Here is a 26,012-nt window from a genome sequence, read left to right on the forward strand (position 1 = left end):
GATTACTTTCTGCTTGTTTTCTTTTCTTCCCTCCCATGGAATCTGTTGTGGGTTGGCAGGAGAGCCAACACCGTATTAATAGAGGAAGCCGAAAGGCACGCGGTTTAGCTCACGCAGGCTGGCGTGAGGTCTGGAACAGGACAAGGAAATTAGAATTTAGAAAAAAAAACGGACGTAGCTGGTGGAATACTTAACTTTAATCCGTTAATGGTGAACGTCGGTCTTGACAGTACATTATTACAGTATCAATAGTAACTGGTACTGGCGCCTTGCTAGGTCGTAGCAAATGACATAGCTGAAGGCGATGCTAACTATCGTCTCGGCAAGTGAGAGCGTATTTTGTCAGTGAACCATCGCTAGCAAAGTCGGTTGTACAACTGGGGTGAGTGCTAGGAAGTCTCTCTAGACCTGCCGTGTGGCGGCGCTCGGTCTGCAATCACTGATAGTGGCGACACACGGGTCCAACGTATACTAACGGACCGCGACCGATTTAAAGGCTACCACCTAGCAAGTGTGGTGTCTGGCGGTGACACCACAGAATCTTTCCATTTTCAAGATTTTCCTTCTAAACATTTCTCTTCCCATTACTACTGCTCTCCTCTTGTCTCTTTTTTCTCAAAAACTTTTTTGGCTGTTTGACTCCAGGTGGTTTGACTTCTTTTCCCAATGATATTTAAAAGATCCTTTTGATCAGTTTATTTTCATCATTTTTGTAAATATATCCAAAGAATATCAATCTTGTCTTCCTCCTTGTTTCTGACAAGTCTCCTGTGTTTTGATAATTTCTACAGTCAGGTTCTTAAAGATCTAATATTTTCCATATAATTCTTCTTTCTAATACTTTTAACTTTGCAAGCTTATAATTTAGAACTAATTATCCACTGTCATTGGGAGAGCAGTTGAATGGAATCGACAGTGTCTTGAAAGGAGGATATAAGATGAACATCAACAAAAGCAAAACGAAGATAATGGAGTGTAGTCGAATTAAGTCGTGTGATGCTGAGGGAATTAGATTAGGAAATGAGACACTTAAAGTAGTAAAGGAGTTTTGCTATTTGGGGAGCAAAATAACTGATGATGGTCGAAGTAGAGAGGATATAAAATGTAGACTGGCAATGGCAAGGAAAGCGTTTCTGAAGAAGAGAAATTTGTTAACATCGAGTATAGATGTAAGTGTCAGGAAGTCGTTTCTGAAAGTATTTGTATTGAGTGTAGCCATGTATGGAAGCGAAACATGGACGATAAATAGTTTGGACAAGAAGAGAATAGAAGCTTTCGAAATGTGGTGCTACAGAAGAATGCTGAAGATTAGATGGGTAGATCACATAACTAATGAGAAGGTATTGAATAGAATTGGGGAGAAGAGGAGTTTGTGGCACAACTTGACAAGAAGAGGGGACCGGTTGGTAGGACATGTTTTGAGGCATCAAGGGATCACTAATTTGGCATTGGAGGGCAGCGTGGAGGGTAAAAATCGTAGAGGGAGACCAAGAGATGAATACACTAAGCAGATTCAGAAGGATGTAGGTTGCAGTAAGTACTGGGAGATGAAGAAGCTTGCACAGGATAGAGTAGCATGGAGAGCTGCATCAAACCTGTCTCAGGACTGAAGACCACAACAACAACAACAACAACAACATCCACTGTCATTCATAGGCAACACGCTATCACTGCTCTGTTGGAGTACTTTATTTCAAGGTTTTTTTGTAGGTATTTTTTCTGTGTGTATTCATAATTTCACCGGAAGCTCTTGTCATCATTGTAGTGTACCATTTCCCCACAAACAGGTTTTTCTAAGTACTTTTCTTGTTTTGAGTCCATGAAAATTTGTATTTTTTTTCCTTTTCTATGGGTGTAACATCTGTTCCTAAAAATTTAGAGCACTTTTTACATTGGTTATAAATTTTGTTATTCTGTGGAGATTCTGTAGCCTGTCATGGTGGCTGTCTCCTGCAGGAAACTTGTTTGGCAACTGTTCTCAGGGGTCCACAGAAATAGCAAAGTCGTCTGCAAATGCTACACAATGTATCACAACACCTATATTCTTTCTTGCCAGCATGACGATTAATATTTTGTCGCACTTACCTTGTTCATTCCAAATGCTCGGTCTTTTTCCAAGCTGTAATTGAAAAATCATGGAAATGAAGTAATCGTATGGCATTATTGGGCAGGATACCCCATCGTTACGGCGAGACTGCCAGTGATCTCATCAGTGCAGAGGCACACCAACTTCGAACTCATACGGGAATCGGCGGAACAGGGCGAGTAATGAGGATAATGGGCAAGGAACACTACATTAAGGGGAGCCGGAGGTGCCTATGCTGCCCATGTTAAAATCACTAAGTTTCAGGAACATTTATGAATAATCTACCAAATAGAAAAATTTGAATTTTTTTTTACATATAGAGTGGTTTAGTATTGCAGTTATGACTGAGGGATTTTGGAGTATCTTTTCTAGTTTCCTTCCAATTATTTTTTTATTAATGACCCAAATTTTTTTTACAAATAATTGCTTTATAATTAAACTGAAATGAAACTACTGAACATATTGCCAAATGGCTGTGTTACAATGTAAGTTTGACCACTAGGAGTGCTGTATAAAAATTTCATCTCTCTAGCTTGAGCGGATTTTGAGAAAATGTTCCTTATATTCGAAAAATTCTAATTTACGGGAAATGGCTATCAAAGTTTCTCAATACATTCCTGCACTATAGGATGGATTATCAGGGTCTTCTTCTTCATCCTCCAAAAGCTTCCTCTTCTGTCCTCTTTTCTGGCCTGTTGTTCTATCATACTTCATATGCCTTTCTCTTCTTTCTGCTCCTCTTCTCCTTTCTCTGTCAATATTTCTTAGTGCTTGTACAGTGTTCACCCCAGCTGTAAATCCTAATTCCTTCAGAACTTCACACTTCACACTGTTCCCTTGGTTGTAGGTTGCTATTGCATCATAAATGCCAAAGTGCAGTGTTTCTATGCTTACAAACACCCTTTTAGGAATCACTTTCCAAATTAAATTGTTTACGCTCTCATTAGGATTCTGCGTCTTTCCGTGTAGACATTTGTGTAACAATTCTGGCTGTGCTAAGTCATGAAAAATTGGTTTTATTGCATTTATCACAGCTGCTGGCAAACCATGATTGTGATCATAGTCCTTTTTTGCATTATATTTGCACCAGGAATCTTTTGGGCACAGGCTGTGTTGAGTGTATTCATTGGAAGAGGCAGTATGAAGGAACAATGCCCACACTGCTTTTCGCATGTCACTAACATTACTAGTATTTTGCCTTATAGCATACCCATAGTATCTCTGTAGACGTTCAATCACCTCATCAGTAAGCCTGCCTCTCCCTCCTATTGTCTTTCAATCACTGAGCTTACTTGAACCCAAAGTTTGTTTGAGCCTTCGAAGCCGTGCACCCATATGCTTTTGCACATGCCCAACGCATTCCAACTTTTCAACTACAAATTCATTTCCATATGGTTTCAGTTCCTCTGTAGTCTTGAAACCTTTGGAGTCACCATCCCCAAGGTAGTATTTGTACCTAACGTTGTATCTGGGAACTGAACGTTCAAAAATTTGTTTCACTCCATCCACTTCCATTGCTCCACTTGATCCACTAAAATTTGCCTCACAAGTTCCACTGTGCTCTCCTTTGATTTTATTTTTGCACCTACAATGTTTTGATAATATTGTAACATCTATCACTTTTGCACTATCACCACAAGTAGCAGTTACAACCCCATTCAGGGATTTATGACCCTTCTTTTGCCAGGAACCATCTAATGCCACTACCAAATCCCTAGAACCACTGTTCATTTCTACAGATTCCTCCACTGCTTCCTTCATGGTTTTCAAAGCCACATCTTCAACAGAGGATCCTACCAGTTCACAGTAGTACCCAAATTTGCTTGGAGGCGATGGCAAGTTCATAATACCACAAAACAGTTTACCAGGAGCAGACCCTTTTCCAATGGATCAAAGACGATACACAAGTCGAACATTCACATCAAACACTCTAGATCGTCCATTTTCACCAAAGAGACTGGCATGTGAATTGTAGAAAGTCACTTAATACTTGCAACATGCACAGATTATCTTCATCTCACAAGCTAAACCAAAGTGCTTTGTTATCTCTAGTCCCACTCCTACACTTGAACACATTTTGCACAGAACACTTTCTTTCCGCACAGAAGATAATAATCCAATATTCAGTACTTCGTTAATATCATCACTGTCACTAACATATTTACGAAATCTGTCACTTCCACCAGTCAGCTTCTTGCTAGAAGATGTCACAGGGCTATGGCCGGCCATGTGTTGCTTAGCAGAAGAACGCACTGTTTCAGTAATTGTAGTATCGCAACTTGGTATTAGTGTTAATTTTCTTTTGCCTACGTTCTTCCTCTTCTTATACACGGTTACTAAAACGTGGCATCGTAACCAGAACAACGCTTTACATAAGAAGCATAATACTACCAACAACAGGCGCAACACTGAACTAATTCGAAACGGTAAACAGCAAAGAGACGATGTTCCGCGCTCTTAGCGCTTCATTTGTCACAGAAAACAATGTAGCCAACCCTTGCACACTCGCTGTATGCGTAACATAAGGCGCTGTATGCGTAACAGGCCGAGAAAATCCCAAGCAGTTCGCCAGGAAGTCACGAGAGGGTGTTAGATGTATTCAGCGGCCGCCCATTTCCTCTGCAGGCGTGGGGGAAAATGGTAATAACTCCACTTCTAGGGCGAGTAGAACAATAATTCAAAGTTTACATTAAAGACGAATATTCCAATTAATTTTCGGTAGCAAAAAAAAAAGTAATTTTTTGGATTTGACCACCTCCGGCTCCCCTTAACCATGTGAGGATAAGTTGAGAATTTGGGTTCGACAGAATGCATGCTCGGATAGTCTGTGCAGCTGCAATGACCATTCTTTCTGGATGGCTTGGTGGTCAGGTTATCTGCCTAGTAAGCAGGAGACCCGGGTTTGAATCCTGGTCCGCAATAAATTTTCAACTTGCCCCAGTGATTTCAGTCAATGCCCGCTCGCAGCCAATGTCTGTAATTCCTTTGTGTCCTCCTGAAGTTGTTCGGCCGCCTAGTGCGAGTCTTTTTATTCGATGCCGCTTCGGCGACACTAGCGCGTCATTGATAATGATGACGACGACGACGACTACACCACTACACCCAGTACTTCTGTACTTATTTTGAAAGCACGGGATACCCCACTCAGAAATTTTTCTTCTAAGATTGCGTCTGTAAGGACTCTACGGATTAGGCTTACGAATTTAGATTGAACTCTTAAATTCATGCATGATTTTATCTAGGGCTTTGTCTGTTAACAGAGTCAAAATACATGTTAAAATCAATTAATATTATGACCATGTCTTTTCGTTCATTAATCTTTAACGAATGATATATTTGCGTTTGAAAATTTGCTTAGAATAGAACCTTCCATTTCTAAATACATCTTGACAATTCACCCGATACACTGTCTAGGATAGGTTGCACTATGTTTAGCAGTGTTGTGGAAAATGTTCTATAACCATTAGATAAATGATTTCATTGATACTGAGAGTTTCTTACCAAATTCTAGAACTACTGGCAGGAATCTGGTCGTGCCGTAGTCTTAATGTTCGAAGATAAACGTCATTGATTGATTTATTTAAATTGTATGTTTTAATTCTCAAATAAATCTTTGACTATGCAGCAGGGTTTTCACTGTTTTTTGGAACTTTCCGGCAGATTAAAACTGTGTGCTGGTCTGGGACTCGCACACGAACACGAACCTTGCCTTTCAAAGACAGTACTCTTAACCAGTTGAGCTATCTAGGCTTAACTCTCATACAGCCGAAGTCGGGGCGTGAGTCGTACCTGCGTAACTCAATCGGTAAGAGCATTATCCGCATAAGGTAAAGGTCCGGCACACAGTGTTAATCTGCCAGGAAGTAGCAAGGAAAGTTAGACGTCTACGAATCGAAGATAGGAATATTCCCAATATAAATCTCAGAGTAAGGTGAGTGGGCGAGAAGCAGAAGGGCGAGTTAGATTTAATGTGGGCGCTACATCGACAGAATTTCCATTCACAGTATTAAAACTTAACTCATAATGGAAACAGATTTGCGATTTTCAACGAGAACTAATATCTGAGTAAAATTCGAAACTAGTGAATGAAAAAATACATTAATTTGGATTGTCGTGCGGAGATAACAGTACTACTGCAAACAAAAGGTGGTGGGGGGTGGGGGGGGGGGGGGGGGGAAGCCGGAGAATGACATTTTTGCAGCCAAAACTTTCATTTAAGAAATCTCAAAATGAACTGCAGAAGTTAACTATGGTACATTAACGCCGAACAGAGATGTAAAATCAAATTTCACTCTGCGAAGCATGTCCATATAGAGGCATTTCTCTAAATGTTATGAAATAATGAGAATGGTCGGGTTAAGGCAAAAAATAGTGTTTGAAACATACGCTACGAAGAAATTAGACCCACGAGAAGATTGTGGAGCGGGAAGTCTCAGTTTGAAATTCTCGGTGATGTAATCTCCCCCTATAGACACCGAAATTGTAGTAGATGATAAATGTAAAGTAAGATTTGACAGCTGCTGGAAAAATATTAAGAAGCAGTTCACGATGAAGCAGACATTCTGATGGGGGAAAGATGCTTCAAAGATATGGATTTCATGGCTGTATCGACAAAGTTATTGACTAAGTTACAACACACAAGATACACCCTTCTACGGTGCACTTATTTACACGTGCCAAAGACTAAATATTACATCGCCAGCAGTCCACAGATTTCATTTTTACATTCTGATCAGGCCCGTGCTTGTATACAACTGACAAGTGAGTTGAAGAATTTGAAGACATGCCGTCCTCGAAGAATATATTTTGACAAGAAGTACACTACGCTTCCTGTATCCTAAACGATTAATAGCTACACTATGTGATCAAAAGTATCCGGACACCTGGCTGAAAAGGAATTTCAAGTTCGTGGCGCCCTCCATCGGTAATGCTGGAATTCAATTTGGTGTTCGCCCACCCTTAGCCTTGATGAAGCTTCCACTCTCGCAGGCATAAGTTCAATCAGGTGCTGGAGATTTCCTGGGGAATGACAGCCCATTCTTCACGCAGTGCTTCACTGAGGAGAGGTATCGATGTCGGTCGGTGAGACCTGGCACGAAGTCGGCGTTCCAAAACATCCCAAAGGTGTTCTGTAGGATTCAGGTCAGGACTCTGTGCAGGCAAGTCCATTACAGGGATGTTATTGCCGTGTAACCACCCCGCAACAGGCCGTGCATTATAAACAGGTGCTCGATCTTGTTGAAAGATGCAATCGCCATACCCGAATTGCTCTTCAACAGTGGGAAGCAAGAAGGTGCTTAAAACATCAATTTAGGCCTGTGCTGTGATAGTGCCGCGCAAAACAACATGGGGTGCAAGGCCCCTCCATGAAAAACACGACCGCACCATAACGCCACCGCCTCCGAATTTTACTGCTAGCACTACACACGCTGGCAGATGACGTTCACCGGGCATTCGCCATACCCACACTCTGCCATCGAATCGCCACATTGTGTACCGTGTTTCGTCACTCCACACGACGTTTTTTCTCTGTTCAATCGTCCAATGTTTATGCTCCTTACGCCAATCGAGGCGTCGTTTGACATTTACCGGCGTGATGTGTGGCTTATGAACAGCCGCTCGACTATGAAATCCAAGTTTTCTCACCTCCCGCCTAACTGTCATAGTACTTGCAGTGGATCCTGATGCAGTTTGGAATTCCTGTATGATGGTCTGGATAGAGGTCTGCCTATTGCACACTACAACCCTCTTCAACTGTCGGCTGTCTCTGTCAATCAACAGACGATGTCGACCTGTACGCTTTTTTGCTGTACGTGTCCTTTCACGTTTCCACTTCACTATCACATCGGAAACAGTGGACGTAGGGATGTTTAAGAGTGTGGAAATCTCGCGTACAGACGTATGGCACAAGTGATACCCAATCATCTGACCACGTTCTAAGTTTGCGGAGTACCCCATTCTGCTCTCTCACTATGTCTAGTGACTGCTCAGGTCGCTGATATGGAGTACCTGGCAGTAGGTGGCAGCGCAATGCACCTAATATGAATAACGTATGTTTTGGGGGGGTGTCCGGATACTTTTAATCACGTAGTGCATCCACTCCATTTATTTTGAGGTAAATTACTTTGATTCCTAAAAAGTAAGCATATTCCACTGATAGATGCAAATTGCATCTTTTCGTATTATGAACATGACGATCGATGCCACCTGTACTGAATTAACTGCCTGAAACTACATCCTCGTTCCATTAAATAAAAAATATCCCTCGAGTTGAGTAATAAAACTAGGAAAATTTAAAAAAATAATCTTCTGTTCACATAACGGTTGATTGATACTAGAAATTAACAATCGGAGATAGGTAAACGACAGAAAAAAATATTCTGGTAAAAAAATAAGCAAAAAATGCGATAAATAATTTATCCTAAGAAATGGGGAAACTACAATTAAGCTTTAAAATATTGCTTATACAGCTTCGATGATGCAATGTAGACTGCTTTGTTTGCTTACAGTACTTCAAATCTGGTCCTGTTAATAGTTTTATCGGATTGCTTTTTTGCGGCCTATCTTTTTTATGTTGACTGGCATGGTTAAACTAGAACATAATAACATATAGAAAGTTTCATTTTTGAGTGTTTGCGTGAAGTTTAATCCAGGGCCAGTATTCAAGTAGATGAATGTGGGAAACCGTACGAAAGCACTCTTATCGAAACTGGCGCCACGCCAAAGGAACGACACAATTTCTCGTTAATAACGTGACAGACAAATAAATTTAAGGTGTATAGTGGTAGTTAAAGCCACGGTATTTTCAGTCGCGCTTGGAAGTGCTAAATCTGTACTACACTTGAGCATTTAAGCAACAAGTCACTAGACATTTCTCACGCAACGTGTTGATACAAGTGTAAGCTGATTTGGTGAGCTAGCTTCGTGATAGGATTGAAAACTTACTATACTCCGTTCATCATAAGAACAAACCTGATGTTTACATTACGCCATGTATTCTTCCGTGTTTGCTTGAAGAATCTCATTGGATTTCGTTTCACGTGGAGCTGAAGCCAAGTTGTGACCAGTACAGTCAAGTACGATCATAAGGATACATTTTATGCTGTGTTACATGCACATAGATTGAGCGATAATGTCCGGGACAGCAGCTTTGAGCGGTAATTTCGCTTTACCGGCACATTAAACAGCACTGGCCAGCCAGCGGTCCAACTAGCCTGCAATGATACTCACAGTTGCAGTTCAAACGTAAAAAGAGACGGCCTTATATAATAATGATATAGCTTCGAATGTCATTTAATTTTTAAAGAGAATGAAAATTCGGCAAAACTTCAGCACTACGGCGCGCTTCTTAGGTGAGCAGACGGAAAGCATAAAATGGTTTCGTTCTCACTTTACGTAGTATTATAATCACAAACAAGAGTGAAGAAAATTCCTAACTTAAACACAGCGTAGTTTTTCTGAGCGAGCCACGTGTGGTGCAGAATTATACTGCAGGGATTTCACCGTAGTGTTGTATACTGAAGCCATTGACGGTATTAATTACAGTCAGTCGTCTGCTAATCTCTTAGCTCCTTCCTTATCCGAATCCGAGAAATACATTTCACTGCTGGAACTATCATATGTTACGTTGATAACGAGTCGATTAACAACAGGATCCACGAAGCCACCCAGCACCGCATTTTCTCCTCTTCTTTCATGATGTGTCATTCTGTATCCCTCCTATGTTCGGCACTGGCATGAAAGAGCTGCGTGCATGAGATCCAATACGTCAGGCAGCTTAACAGTCTTGTTATTTCTCGGGCCAAATCCCTTAGCTTGGTTCCAGATCAGTTCTGTTGGGTTCATATAATGGTACATTGGCAAATGTAAAAATGCAGCATTTTTATGGTGTGCTCGGTGCTGTAAAAATGATGGTTTTTCATGTTTCTGCGACGCATCTGTGGTATAAAACAGCGAACATAGTCCAAATAAAGTGTGTTTAGTTTTTACTTTTTGTCTTAAAAATTAAATTATGTTTTCTTAATTTAAACAACCCTTGTTAACAGTCTTTCATAAAATATCTGTAATTGAGAATTTGTATTTGAAATGAAAGCTGGAATTTCGCGTGCAATATGTAATTAAAAACAAGAAGATGTGCGTTATTTATAAAAATTACTAGGTGAAGGTAATTCAAATTGAACGAGAGAAAAAATTGGTTCGGGCAAGATTCGAACCTGCGAGCCGTGTGCAACTATTGCGTTACCGATTCCGCTGTACATTAACTTACATCTGCGTTGCAACTGTACCTAATACAGTCCCTCGTAAAACTTCAAAGCCTATTATCTCTGTAAATTTATGACACATTAAGAACAACCTATCTCTCGGCACTTTTTAACCGCTTTCCAGTCGCGTGTTTCAGAAAGGAACAGGAACCAGCCTCAGCCATTTTCATACTGCGTATTACCAGCGCGGCAATCAGAGCACAACAGTGCAGAGGCTGACTATACACGATTTTTGAAATAAAAACTACATAGCCAAAGCGTAATTAAGAAAAACATTGATTGACTGTTAATACATTTGAATATGTTGAGGTTTCAAAATGGTTCAAATGGCTCTGAGCAGCTGAGCAGCTGTGGTCATCAGTCCCCTAGAACGTAGAACTACTGAAACCTAACTAACCTAAGGACATCACACACATCCCTGCCCGAGGCAGGATTCGAACCTGCGACCGTAGCAGTCGCGCGGTTCCGGACTGCGCGCATAGAACCGCGAGACCACCGCGGCCGGCGTTGAGGTTTCATTTAACGTAACTTAGTAATAATACATATAATACATAAGCAGGACCTACTTCCAAGATCGTAACACCACCAATCACCGCGTTTGTGTTTGTTTACATCAGGTTTTTCTTATGATGACCGGGATATAGAAAACGTCATTCTATACGAACAATCTTCATATGTGAAAATAGCTACAGGAGTGTAGGTAGGTAAGACCTCCAGAGAACCGAAAGCAGCTGCTGGGACTGGCAATTGACTGTTCAAAAAAAAAAAAAAAAAATTGTATTCCGCATAAATAGGCGAAAGAATCATTATTGTTTTGTTACACAGTGACGATCAATCACTGGAAACAGTGACAACGATTAAACATCTGGGAGCATGCGTACGGAGCGATTTAAGTTGAACTAGCTGTATACAAGGCAGATTATATAGGCAGAGATTAATTGAAAGAATCGTAAGAAATATAATTCATTTAGGTAGTTGGTAGCTTACCAAGCCACCGATTTACTGAGTTTTGTTCGTTAGTGTGGAGCGGTTACTGGTCAGGATTTATAGTGAAGACAATTAACAGAACATGGATTTGTTTAGTAAGCGCGAGAACGTTATGTAAATGCTTGGCTAACTCGAGCAGCAAACGCTACATCTACATCTATACTCAGCTAGCTACCATGAAGTGCTCTGCAGAGTGTACGTTTCATTGTACCAGTTACTAGGGCTTCTTCCCGTTCCATTCACATAGGGAGCGGTGGAAGAATGATTGTTTGAATGCCTCTGTGTGTGCTGTAATTATTCTAATCTTGTCCTCTCAATCCCTATATGAGCAACACGTAGGGGATAGCAGTATATTCCTAGAGTCATAAATTTAGGCTGGTTCTTGAAACTTTATTAATAAATTTTCTCGTGACAGTTTACGTCTCTCTTCACGTCCTCCAGTTTAGTTTCTTCAGTATTCTCCCACGGATCAAACAAACCCGTGACCATATGTACTGTCCGCCTTCGTATACGTTCAATATTCCCTGTTGGTCCTTTTTGATTCCTTTGTAAGCTGATTGAACTTACCCAGCATTCTACCATTAAACCGAAGACTAACATCTGCTCAAGCCACAAGTGAGCCTATGTGATCATTCCATATCCTGTTCCTATCAAGTGTTACACATAGACAGTTTTATGAGTTGGTCGGCTCCAACTGGTGGATATTATAGTCGTAGGGTACTAGGCTTTTTCGGTTTGTGAAGTGCACAATTGTACATTTCTGAACATTTAAAGCAAGTTACCAATCTTTGCACCACTTTGAAATCTTATCAAGATCTGACTGAATATTTATGTAGCTTCTTTCAGGCAGCACTTGCTTACAGATAACTGCATCATCTCAGAAAGTGTGAGGTTGCTATTAAGATTGTTGGCAAGGTTATTAATATACAATATGAACGGCAAGGATCCCAGCGCACTTCCCTGGGGCACTCCTGAAGTTACTTCTACATCTGACGATGACTCTCCGTCCAAAATAACATGCTGCATCATCTGCAGAAAGCCTGTTTTTACAATTAATATTGTCTGCAAGGTCATTAATATACAACATGAACAGCGAGGCTCCCTGCATAACTCATTAAAAGCATTTTCAGTGGAAGGCAGGGTTCTGAGTTAGAGCCCCAGTCCGACACGAAGTATTAACCTGCCAACAAGTTTCATGGAATATCAGCCTTCTACGAATTGATGACAGCAAAGGACCAGGTATAATTTTCACAGGCAGGTTAAGGCGAGTGGCTGAGATGAAATGGAAGGGCAAGTTAGATTTTCGTTCAGTGTTTAGTTATTCCCTACTTTTTGATGTGCCTCTGGGCTTACGGTAATCAGTATAACTGAAGAATTTATCTAGATTCTTCACGTAATAATTGTTCTAGAAATTGTGGAATTAGGCCTTCGAGACAGAATTTTCATCGTCAAAAGTTTACCAATTCAGGTGTTCAACATTTCCGTGACATTCTCCTGTGAGTCAGACATGAGACGTTTCGTACCGCCCACCTTTGTATCTAGCCATATCCTTTGTTAGTCCTGTTTGGCAAGAGTGCCACACGCTTGACCGTTATTCTAAGATGGATCGTGCGGGTGTTTCGTAAGCAGTATCTTTCGTAGACAAATAGTATTTTCCCAGAACCCTGCCAATCACCCGAACTCTGCCACTTTCCTTCCAGTGGTTGTTCAATTTTGTATCCCTAGAAATTGTTACATACAGGTATTTGTCTACATGTACACATACATCTGTACTCAGCAGACCACCGTGAGGTGCATGGCGGTGGGTATGTCCCGTTGTACCAGTTATTAGGGTTTCTCCCTGTTCCATTCATGTACGGAGCGCGGGATGAATGTTGTTTAAATACCTCTGTGCGTGCTGTAATTACTCTACTCTTACCCTCACTGTCCCTGTGTGAGCGATACGTAGGGGGTTGTAGTATGTCCATAGAGTAATCATTTGCAGCCAGTTTTAGAAACTTTGTTAATACACTTTCTCGGGATTGTTTACGTCTGTTTCCTAGACTAAAAGTTTTGTACATTCAGCATCTGTGTGACACTCTCCTATTTGTGCTACCCTTTTTCTGCATACGTTCAATACCCCTGTTAGTCCTATCTGATACGGGTCCCAAACACTTGAGCAATATTCCAGAACCATTCACTCGAGTGATTTTTAAGCAGTCTCTTTTGTAGACTGATTGCATTTCCCCAGCATTCTACCAATAAACCGAAATCTACCACCTGCTTATCCTCAACTGAGCCTCTGTAATCATTCCATTTCATATCCCGACAAAGTGTTACACCCAGGTATTTTTATGAGTTAGCCGATTCCAATAGTGACTCGTTGATATTAGTCATAGAATAATACTTTTTTTGTTTTATGAAGTGCACAGTTTTACATTACTGAACATGTAAAGCAAGTTGCCAATCTTTGCACCACTTTGAAGTCTTATCAGGATCTGACTGAATATTTACACAGCTTCTTTCAGACATTACCTCATTATAGATATCTACATCATCTGCAAAAGACTGATTTTACTATTAATATTGTCTGCAAGGCCATTAATATAAAACATGAACAGCAAGGGTCCTAACACACTTCCCTGGAGCACACCTGAAGTTACATCTGACAATGACTCTGGCTGAAATGGCTCTAAGCATCATGGAACTTAACCTCTGTGGTCATCAATCCCCTAGAACTTAGAACTACTTAAAGCTAACTAACCTAAGGAGATCACACACATCCATGCCCGAAGCAGGATTCGAATCTGCGACTGTAGCAGTCGCTCGGTTCGGGACTGAAGCGCCTAGAACCGCTCGGTCACAGAGGTCGGCCGACGATGACTCTATCCAAGATAACATACGGGGCCCTTCCTATCAAAATGCCCTCAATCCAGTCACGAATTTCACTTGATACCCTTTGTGGTAGTACTTTTGACAATAAGCGTAGGTGTGGTACTGAGTCAAATGCTTTTCGGAAGTCAACATGATCGATGTTTTCGAAATCCGTGCTGGTTGGCATTGAGGAGCATCATTCTGTTTAAGATATCTCATTGCCTCTGAATTGACTGATCACTATTGTGACACATTAATATTGTGGTTATCTGTGTTTTTCCGTTTTGTGAAGAGCTCAGTTTTAAGTTTTGAACATTTGCAACAATCATCGCACCACCTTGAAATCTTATCAAAATCTGATTCTGTATTTGTCCATTTTTTTGCAAGAAAGCACTTAATTGAAGATAACTGCGTCATTTACAAACAATGTGACGTCACTCTTAATATTATATGCTAGGTCATTAATGTACTGCATGAACAACAAGGGTACCAGCACATTTCTCTTCGACACTTCTCCTTCTGTCGATGACTCACCATCCGAGATCCTCATTCCAATTACAAATATTGTTTGATACTTCGCATGACCGTACTTTTGTTAATAAGCGTTGGTGTGGTAGGTGTAGTGATGTTTGACATTGTTATTACTCTGTTGCAGGCAGAAGCTGACATCGCCGAAATGGAATCGTTTCAAGGGGATTCGTCTTCGCTGGAAGGACAAAATACGGCTGAACAACGTCATCTGGCGCTGTTGGCATATGCAGTGTAAGCATATCCGTTTTAGTTGCTTACTTTGCTCATCTCCTTTTTCTATCAGCATTTCCGAATTATTATTTTTAAGCAACTTTTTTAGGTATATTTTGTAGGACCACATCTAATTTCCTCCCTTCGGAAAGCAAATGCAATTAATTTTGCGACATGTTCACTCACCACATTCCATGCGGATCAGCTTCGTATAGTATTGTCCTGCAGTTAACAGGAGGGGCAGTTGCGCCCCCGATATTTTCAGTTATTCGACCAGTGAGGGGTATGAATAGTTTACAGTACAAAAACGATATTTGCTTCCTGTTGTTGGACGATTTATTGTTCTGAATAAATATGTTACTGTAATCAAACAAGATAACAAAGAAAACAGCATTATTTATGAGGTTTCTTTACAGGTATCGTGCACTCAAAAGACCAAATGATGCATTTGGACATCCTCATAGCTGACAGTAATCTTGTATACATAACACTGAAAGCGTGTAAAGCTAGCTCGAAACAATAACACTCCGTGTTACTAGTAAGTCCTCAGAAATTGTCAGTTTGAAGTTATTCCAACTTATTTTAGGGACATTAAAATTGAGATGAACAAAATGTGTCGAAAAAAGTATGCAAAGCTTGATCTAGAAGGCTGTTGTCATTGCAAGTCATATGATGTCCACTGCTGGATACAAGCCACCTCTGGACCTTTTTTTCTTATACGTCTTCAGTTATATCCATCCAAGCTGTTTCCGCATGTTCCCACCATTTCCCATTAGGACTTCGCATCCCCCCCCCCCTCCCCCTCCCCCACGAAAACCAACGTACTTCCTTGATCCCTCTACCATCCATTCACTTAGCTTCATATCCTACCCAACCTTGGTCTGCCATCACTTTAATTGCCAAACTCGGACGGAGACTTTGAAAATCCCGAACATTTGGGTCAGACGTGATTATTTTCCCAGACACATACCATCTGTCAAAGATATGTTGGGTTTTTAAAATGAAATAAACAAAACTACCTATTTTTTCAATGATTTCTTGAAGCCTTTAGCTGCCATTTTCTTAATTTCCTGTACGATTGTACAATTTCGGCCTTAGGCCGTTTTCAAGTACCTCATGTGAAGGTTACAGAGCCAGAGTGCTTAGCCAAGTATACATCAGAAGTCTCCCACGGTAGTCACAGGGTCTGACATCTGCGAGGCTCTGCCGATGGTATCCCAACTGATCTACACACGACAGGCACACAACACCGCTGACCGCCAGTGTGGTCACCTCAACACTGCTCTGGCTAGTTTTCACAAAAGCACACACACGACACAACGTAGGCACTACGTAATAGTGAGGCAGGGACGTAAATCAGCCGATGCCTGGAAAACACGTGCATTGTGAGACTCATTTATAGCAGTAAGACTAACACAACCGCGTTAGTGAATCGCGGTAGGAAGCTGGCATGCAAGACTACAGGCACGCCTACACGGCAAACTCCTTGGCTACAGCACAATACAAACAGACGTGAACGCAGCGCAACTAATGATTCTGGTTGGGAAATTAAGAAAATAGCAGCTGAAGGCTTCAAGAAATCGTTCAAAAAATTTATTGCAGATGCGGACCCTATCGCATTGACAATTATTAAACTACCTATGTGCCAGTCATTTATTGAATTTTAACGGAGATTCATTAAAATCTGTTTATTTGTAATCAATCGAAATCCTGCAGACACAAAAGGTTTACCCAGACAGTTGTACAACACGCCCCTCTCACATTCTCCGTTCCCCTCCGCTCCCCCCTGCCCCCGCCCTCCCCTTTCAGGATACCACCAGTTGCCCTCAACACAAGTACAAATGCTGAGAAACCATGACATATGGCAGCCATAACCCAACCCAACATCACTTTCATTACTGTCCTATTACGTCTTCCATTCCAGTTCCGTAATCCACATGAGTGTTTCTCTCTCTCTCTCTCTCTCTCTCTCTCTCTCTCTCTCTCTCTCTCTCTCTCTCTCTCTCTCTCTCTCTCTCTTGTAATCATCAACAAGCATCTCGGCATCACTGCCGAGCAACCCATAGCTATTGAATGGTTAATAGATTAAAAGTCCATGACTCTGTGCTGTAAATCCGATCTGGTAAGACACTCTGACACACTGATTGTAAACTTCCCTTTGCTTATTTTATTTCATTTTATTTATTTATTCATCCATAGACAATTCAGTACAACAGTATCTACCAAAAGCACGCAAGGCTGTTTATACTTATCTCTCTATTTCTTTTTCGTCATCAAATTGTTGTCTTCAGCTGCTGTAAATACTCAGCTGGTTCCTTGACCTCACTATAAAGTTATATGATTTTCTTTTCAGTGTATTGATTAACACTATTTTAGTTTCATTATAATTGATTTTCAGGCCTACATTCAAACTTGTTCTAATAAGTTCTTCCGTTCATTGTTTATTGCACTGGAGGTAAATATTACATCATCATCAGCAGCAGAAAAATAAATGTGGTTTGCATGTGTTCCATTAACATGTACACTTGTGTTTTCCTAGTTCATGGTCTGGAAACCCTGTAAAAATTGTGGTAAGTCTAATGTAAACTGCAGCATTGGTGTTTGTGAGCTCCACTATACTAACATAGTTGAATTAATTCTTTGTTTCTCAAGCACTATTTGCACTGAATTTGTTGACATTCAGTCAGAAAATTTTTCAGAATCTTTGCATCCTTGGCAAAAGTGTCATTCATACTCAGTGATACGTTCTCTGGTTTGATTCACAACTTGCAAATATTCTTTTTTGCTGCATCTATTTCTAAAGCTATTTCATCACTTTCACAAACAGTCTTTGCAGGCAGACTGAGGGTTCTCTCTCTCTCTTTCTCTTTTTTTTTTTTTCTACATCCCATTATAAGCCAGGTATTAGCAGTTATCTTAGAATTTTACCTTTCACATGTTGCTCTTCAATCTTCAAAAACGTAGTGTATTCATTTATTGAGTATCTGCGTAAAAATATAGATACAGTCTCGTCCACATTCGTCATTCCAGAACCGCAAATTCAATGACATTTCAGATCACAGGCATGATCCTCAAGATTTACAAATTTCTTCAGAGTGAACTTCTGGCATGTTTAATACTCTGGTGATAACTTCAATTCACAACAGCTCATCGATGCACTTCCTGGTTGTGGTTCATGCAACTACATCCAGATTGAGTGCGTCAGCTATTTGGCAACATCAGTTAAAGGAGACTGGTATTTTCTTTATTACTGCCCTGAAATAAGCAGTAATATTTTGGAAAATATAATAAGTGGTTGGTCTCTCAGTACAAAAGAGTGGTGTTGAATTTACATACCATGCTGGTGCATTTCTTGAGTGAAGAGTGGAAAGACTAGAGCAAGAACATCCATTTGCTGTATACTTATGGATCATAACTGTTTCAGTCAACCCAACATTTCTTTTGTTGGAATCAGTACAGAATCCACAAGCACTGATCATGTGAAACCCTAGTACAGTTACATCTACGAGATGAAGAAAACTATCGAGAGCAGAGCACAAGATGATGTAGTTACAGACTTTCTGGAAATTTTCAGTACCATTCCACTGAGTGAACAAAATTTGTGCTTATAGTATATTGGTACAGATATGAGGTTGGACTGAAGAATTCTTAAAATACAAAACTCAGTATATTATTCACTCTGAGACAGTGTTGTGTATATATAGATCATGTCATGAAAGTTGCAAAATACAGGTCCTACCGGTTTTCAGAGAAACTACTTTGGTGCAAAAATGGTGGCTGACCCTCGTCGTAGTTGTAGTCTCATGCTAGAAAATATGGGATTGGGGGGGGGGGGGGGGGGGATAGACTGTTTGGCACTTTCATCAGCAATGAGCCATTGTACTTGACAAGAATTTTTGCTGTGCAGCTAGAAGTTAAAACGATATGATTTTTTCTGTGCATTACAATAATAATTCTAGGAGCATACATTATTAGCCAGTGACCAATGAGCATGCTGCTTCATCCATCTTAAAACCCACATAATGACCGTGAAATCGAAGTTACAGAAATTTGGGCCAAGTGTAGCATAAGTCATTCATTACTGCCAACACTAATTTAAAAAATCATTGAAAGATACTTGTACTTTATATATCTCTGCCCCATGCTGTACTCTGGCTTGCAGCATACTGATGTACACTTATCTCATCAAAAGTGTCTGGACACTTAACTCTGCTGGGGTCACTTTCAGTGAGGTGTCTGAATGTCTGTGGAGGAATGGCCACCCGTTCTTCCTCAAGAGCCCAAACCAAAGAAAGTAGTGACATTGACACTGCAGTATGGAGCAAAGTCAACATTCTAACTCATCCGAAAGGTGTTCCATTGACTTGAGGTCAGTATTCTGGGCAGGCCAGTCCATTTTAGGATTGTTACTGTCCAAAAACCATTGCTTCACAGAGAGTTTTTTATGGAAGGATGCAGATTCATGCTGATAAAATCAACCATCATCTCCAAACTGTGTGTCTGTTGAGCACAGTACACAGTGCTGTAAAATGTGTTCATATCCTTCCACATTTAGCATTTTTGCCAGTGCAATAAGGCTACCACATCATAACCACAATAAACACTGTCATACCGTAACAACAATGTTTCTTGCATACTTTACTGTTAACACTGCATGTTGTGGCAGGTAATGTGTCTGAGCACTCCAAGTAACTTGTTTCCAATCATCCACTGTTCAGTAACATCAATCTTTAAATTACGTCAAGCATCACAAAGCATTGACAACAGAAATAAGTGGCTTCCAAGGAGCTGCTCGACCTTTGTACCTCATTCTTTTTAACTCCCTGCATGTAGTGATTGTGCTAGATGGACTGCTGGTAGCACTCCGTAACTCACAAGTGATTCCCCTCCACTGATTTTGTGTGATTATTTACAGTAACCCTCCGCAGTGCTCCAAGGTCCCTGTCTGTTAGTGCATGAAGTCTGTCTGGGCTAGTTGTGTTCCTTCCTATGTGTTTCCACTTCACAATCATATAACCGACAATCTTGTTGAACAGTTTTAGAAGGGTTGAAATGTCACTGGTGGATATTTAAAAATAATAGAAATTAGGGCTCATACAGAGGCATAGAGACAGACAGTCATTTTTCCCTTGCTCTGCAGCTTTGGTTCTTATAATTACTACTTGTTATTGTAATGCACAGAACAAATCATATCTGAATGGACAAGGAAAGGAAATAACTAGTAGTAGTACAGTGTATCCTCTGCTATGGAGATGGAGATGCAGATGCAGTTCAGGTGACATCCACTGACTAGTCCACATTCAAAGTGACAGAGCTCTTCTGACTGACCCTTTCTGGTGTTACTGCTTTTCTACTGACAACATGCTGCCTTCTGTACGGTTGGTCTGGCTCTCGTGACATCAGTGGAGAAAGAAAGTGTCTTTACAGATACAAGAAGTGTAGGATGATGCAAGAGATCTGCAGAAGGGGTGTAGTAGTGGATGAACCAACATTTTGAGGATGGTGCACTAAAGAAAAGACAGTGGTTTTCTAGGCAGTCTCTCAGTTCCTGGTAAGACCTCTTTGATGGTGAATAGTCAGCTGAAAGATATTATGACCACAGTGGATTTTACTCGAAACTGGCATAATCTAATACAGGCAGAAAGGCTCTACGAAGGTACCAAAATTCAATTGTAAGTGTGACAGCAGCAGAAAATCAATAGTCTTGGACTTCATTTGTATCTTACTGGTAGTTATGTCCACATCTATTTCATATATCTTATGGAATCCGATAGAGCCGTAGTTCATTCAACAGATTTTGTTTAGTCTGTGTCACACACACTTTCCAATTTCCTCATCTAAGTTAATTTTTTTCAGTTGAAGGGTGACTGTAGATATAACATGGAGAGCCAAATGAGAGATCATTGCACTCAACCTCAGACAGAAAAATTTCAGTATCATGAAGAACTGTTAGAAAAGTTTTAAGTTTACATCACACATTAATAATAGTAATACAATAATGTATTGATATTGCTACCAACCAACCACAACACCCTACAGGCAAATTTCATGTACATATATGATTGCATTGAATCAGGTGTGCCTTTGGGACATTGCTTGTCAAATTCCTCTTTTGTAAGTCCATAGTTTCTATAAGTGTGGAGAATACTGATTGGTTGTCACATGACCCCATCTTGTGCATGTGTCACTTGGTGGCATGTTTGATGTACAGAAAGGTCAGAGGTGATGTATGACAGTGTTATATGTCTTGAGAAACAAATCTAACGTTCTGTCTCACTTCTAATATGTAATGTACTGGAACATCATGTGTTGACTAAATTTTACAAGTGAAATATTTATAATATGAAGGAAATTGATATTAACCTCTGAGGCTATCCCCATGGACGAACTAAGAGTACTGATGGTACCAATAGCCCCACATTTTGTACAATTCAGAGTTTAGTATGTGATTATAATTAATATTATGGTTATTAATAGCCAATTCAAGTATCTGCTGAATTGTGCCATTAGCGTAGATGCCTGACTAACATTCTGGTATCTACTAGATCAGAAAATTGGCAGTGTTTCCTCTGAGCTGTGAGTCAAAACATAATTTATAATTTAGTTCTTGAAACTGAGGCAGAAAGTTTTGAAAGTGTGTGAAAATTCTATTATTTCACCATAAAAATAAATCTTTATTGTAGATCCTCTGCGTTTATAAATTAATTTGTAATTCTGTTATTGTGGTAGAAGTTTCTACTGCTATTAATTTTCTCCATCTAGTGTAGTGCCACAGAATATCACCCAAGACATGTAACTGAACTACAGATTGACTGTCAACTCATTTATGCAATATTTTTGTGACTGAGGATTGAGCATCAAATTACACATTAATCAGAATTAAGAAAGGATAATATGTTCTGAAATTGTTACAATGCCAGGAAGGATTATTTCCATAGCAGTAAGAATATTGAACCCCAGTAATTGTATCCCAGTTAAAAATAAGCTTTTATTGACATGGAAGTACAAATACTGTATGGTGAGTATGTATGCAAGGCCAAATAGTTTGATAGAAGTTGAAGTGCGCATTACAATGAACAGTTAAAGCATGGTGTCTGTTGTTATTAAAATAAATTATGACACTCATAATCAGTTATGACAGCTCCAGATAATAATTAGGTATCCAGAATGAAATTTTCACTCTGTAGTGGAGTGTGTGCTGATTTTGAAACTTTTTGGCAGATTAAATCAGTGTGTCAGACCGAGACTCGAACTCGGGACCTTTGCCTTTCGTGGCAAGTGCTCTACCAACTGAGCTACCCAAGCACGACTCACAACCCGCCCTCACAACTGTACTTCCACCAGTACCTCGTCTCCTACCTTCCTAACTTCACAGAAGTTCTCATGCGAAACTTGCAGGAGAAACTCGCAGGAGAACTGTGGCTAAGCCATGTCTCTGCAATATCCATTCTTCCAGTAGTGCTAGTCCTGCAAGTTTTGCAGGAGAACTTGTGTGTAGTTAGGAAGGTAGGAGATGAGGTACTTGTGGAAATAAGGTTGTGAGGACGGGTCGTGAGTCGTGCTTGGGAAGCTCAGCTGTTAGAGCACTTGCCCGCAAAGGCAAAGGTTCCCGATTTCGGTCCTAACAGTTTTAATCTGCCAGGAAGTTTCAATAATTAGGAAAGTTGTCCCAGTTACTTCTTGCCACCTACTGAAGTGTAGGATGCCCACCCCTGCGACATGGATGCACCAGACAGGAATTACCTCAGCGGAGGAGTAGAGTACCTCCTGGAGCCGGGTTAATGATTTTGTATGGTGCCACAATCAAAGGCAGTGATACGATGGCTGAGTTCAGGCAGGGACCCAATCCCCTGGGGTATAACACAGAACACATGCCTAGGGTTATGGGTGAAGACCTTAATGGCAGTGATGGTGTAGAGGAAAGACTACGGAACAGCGAACTGGCAGATGAGGCAACCCTCCTTTCATGAGATTAAATTAGAAGGGAACCACTGCCTTGTGATGGAGGAGAAACTCCAAAGGCTAAGGGAGACAATCCCAACAGAAAATCTTTTCTTGCGTTCGGCCTAACAAGCCAGTAGGAAAGTCTACATATATTGCTTTCAAAACACAGAGGAGCCTCGGAACGAACCACTCAGGATTTGACCCAACTACTTCTTCAAGTACTGGTGCAAATGATGGGAGATCTGATGATATTCATCAGGACAAGATGATGAAATCAAATGGACTAAAAAATAACCTAAATACTGCCACCCTTAATGTACTAACCCGCAGTGGAAAAATGGAAGAAATGACAGATGTACTAACAGAGAGAAAGTTAGATATTTTGGGATTAAGCAAAACGAAATGGAAGGGAAAAGGTGAGAATAATTTGAGAGGAGGAGGAAAACTATACTGGAGTGAGGAATAATAGGTGTGGAAGAAATGGTGTGGCAGTGATGGTGAATAAGAATGTACAAAACTGTATTGAAAGTGTGAGATATATATCAGGAAGGATCATAATCTTAAACCTGAGATTCCAAAAAGAAACAATAAAAGTTATCCAGATTTATGTACCTCAAGTGGAATGTAGTGAAGAAGAGAAGATGTACTTTGAAAATGAGTCAGAGAATTACATAATGCACAGGTAGGCAAAGACAGAAAGGGATTTGAGTAAGTATTGGGATGTTTTGGATATGGAGGCAGAAATGAAGAAGGGGAAAAACTTCTGGATTTGTGCCAGAGGAATGGAATGAAAATAGCAAACAGTTGGTTTATGAGGAGAGAAAGTCATGTTATCACCAGATACAGTTGGGATGGAAGAACCAAGAGTGTAATTGATTATATTCTAGTAGATAGGGAATGGGAAGAGAAAGTAACAAATGTGAATAATTCCAAATGTGAGTGTAGATGGAGACCATAGATTACTGGTGGGACAATGGAAAATGAATCAATGTGTCAAAAACAGAAAATAGAAGAAAGTGATGAGGATATGAGAAGTATAGAGAATTAATCACAAAAATTTCCAAAAGAAGTTTTCTACGATGCAGAAAAAGAATGGAGTTTATTCAAAGACACTCTAGTCGTAAGAGCACAAAAAGTATGTGGTAAAACATCTGAAAAGGAAAACGTAAGACAGACAAGTTGGTGGGATGATACCACAATCCAGGCAGTTAGAAGAAAAAATGAAGCATGGAGAAAGCGGTGGGAAACTGAAGATGACGAGGACCATAAAAGATACATAGAGGAAAAGAAATAGCACAAAGAAATAGTGGAAACAGCAAATAAAAGGGCATGGGAAGAGTTTACAAAAATCTTGAAGATGATGTTAAGAGCAATAAGAAAATGTTCTATAAAATGATGAAAAATAAAAGGAAGGCTTCTGAAGTACCAATGAAGATGGAAAGAGAGGACGGTACTGTGATTGAACATCCAGAGAATAGAAAAGATCTTTGGAGAGAACATTTTAAGAAACTATTAAATGCTGAGGAGCAGGTACACCAGGAAACAACAAATACTGGAGTAATTGAGAGAAGTTGGGAAGCAGGATTAGGTCAAATTACACAGGAAGAAATGGAAGTAGCTGTGAAGATGACGAATGGGGAGAAAGCCCCAAGACCTGATGGAGTATCAGTGGACATGATAACAGCAGCAGGTCCAGTGGGAATGCTGTGGCTGTGTAGAGTACTGTCAAGTGTGTGGAGAAATAGTACAGTACCTGACGATTTGAGAAGAGGAGACATTGTTCCCATCTTCAAAAAAGGGATTAAAAGTGTTTGTAAAAACTACAGATGAATAACCCTTATGAATCATACAGCCAATATTTTTGTAAGAATTTTACTAAATTGAATAAGTGAAAAGAGAAGTGGAGCTAAGTGAAGAACAGCATGGGTTTAGGAAAGGAAGAAGCACAATCAAGCTGGTATTTTCTGTCAACTGATACAAAAAAGTTGGGAGTATACAAAAGGATGATAATTGTTTTTATAGAAAAAGCATATGACTCAGTTAACAGGGAAAGGCTGTGGGAAGAAGTGAAGAAGATAGGTATAGAAGATGGATACATTAATGTAATAAAGGCAATGTACAGATGATACAATTCTTCGAAATAAGACAAGGACTTAAACAAGGAAGTATTCTATCTCCTGCACTTTTTAATGTTGTGATGGAGGGAATGAATAAGGTAGTTATAGTAAAAGAAAAAGGCAAAAAGATGATTTTTGCAGATGATATGGTAATATGAGGCGATAAAGTGGTAGATGTACAGTTACAGCTTGATGTGTGGAAGGAAATAATGTAAAGGTATGGATTAAAAATAAATAAATATAAGAGTGAAGTAATGGTATTTGGAAGAGACAAAGGTGTCAATGGGAATATTACTTTGAATGGAACACTCCTCAAAGGGGTAGACAGTTTCACTTATTTAGGGTGTGAAATATGTAATGATGGAAGAATAACCAACAAAATTAATAAGAGGTTACAGAAGGGAGGCAATTTGTGCCGAACAAATAAAACACCTGATTTGGAATAAGGAAAAAGCAAAATTCCTTATGTATAAGAGTTACTATTTACTTATGATCACCTTTGGAGGAGAAACATGGACAACGACAGAAAGGGACTGGAGCAGCCTGCAAGCAGGGGAAATGGAATTTCTCAGAGCAGTTAAGGGAAAAACATGAATGGACAGAGTAAGGAATGTAGATATTAGAAAGGACCTTAAACAAGAAAGTATGAGAGAAGAAATAAAAAAAGGGGAATTATTTGTGGATTACTACAGGCTTAGTTTATCTGGTATAAAAATGTATACTTCAACATTTAGTAGAGAACTCAAACAGAAAACAACTGACTTTTTAAGTTAATGAAGTTATTGATATCCACAGTCATCTCACAGTTAACAGAGAATGTTAGCTACAACTTAAGTCATTTATCCAGCTCTACTTTATGCTACTAAAACAATGATAGGTGAACAGTCCCGAAGCTGTGTTACGAACAAAACAAATACTGCCTGATAATGCTCCTTTTATACAAAAGGGTGTACACAAATTAAGTGATGTGACCAGAACTGGCGCATTATATCGTGTAGAAGGTGCACAAAACTGCTTCATTGT

At 40.0% G+C, this 26,012-nt stretch overlaps 1 protein-coding gene across 2 annotated transcripts in view; it reads left to right on the forward strand.

The window, feature by feature from the left end:
• The window catches only part of LOC124613573 (MLX-interacting protein), a 403,061-nt gene that overhangs the window by 175,697 nt on the left and 201,352 nt on the right, over positions 1–26,012 (forward strand). For both annotated transcript variants that reach the window (XM_047142290.1, XM_047142297.1), the window contains exon 2: positions 14,843–14,949. In XM_047142290.1, coding sequence (XP_046998246.1) covers positions 14,843–14,949 — 107 coding nt within the window. The remainder of the gene's footprint in view (positions 1–14,842; positions 14,950–26,012) is intronic.

The sequence above is a fragment of the Schistocerca americana genome, chromosome 1, assembly GCF_021461395.2.
Source record: "Schistocerca americana isolate TAMUIC-IGC-003095 chromosome 1, iqSchAmer2.1, whole genome shotgun sequence".
NCBI classification, from domain to species: Eukaryota; Metazoa; Arthropoda; class Insecta; order Orthoptera; family Acrididae; genus Schistocerca; species Schistocerca americana.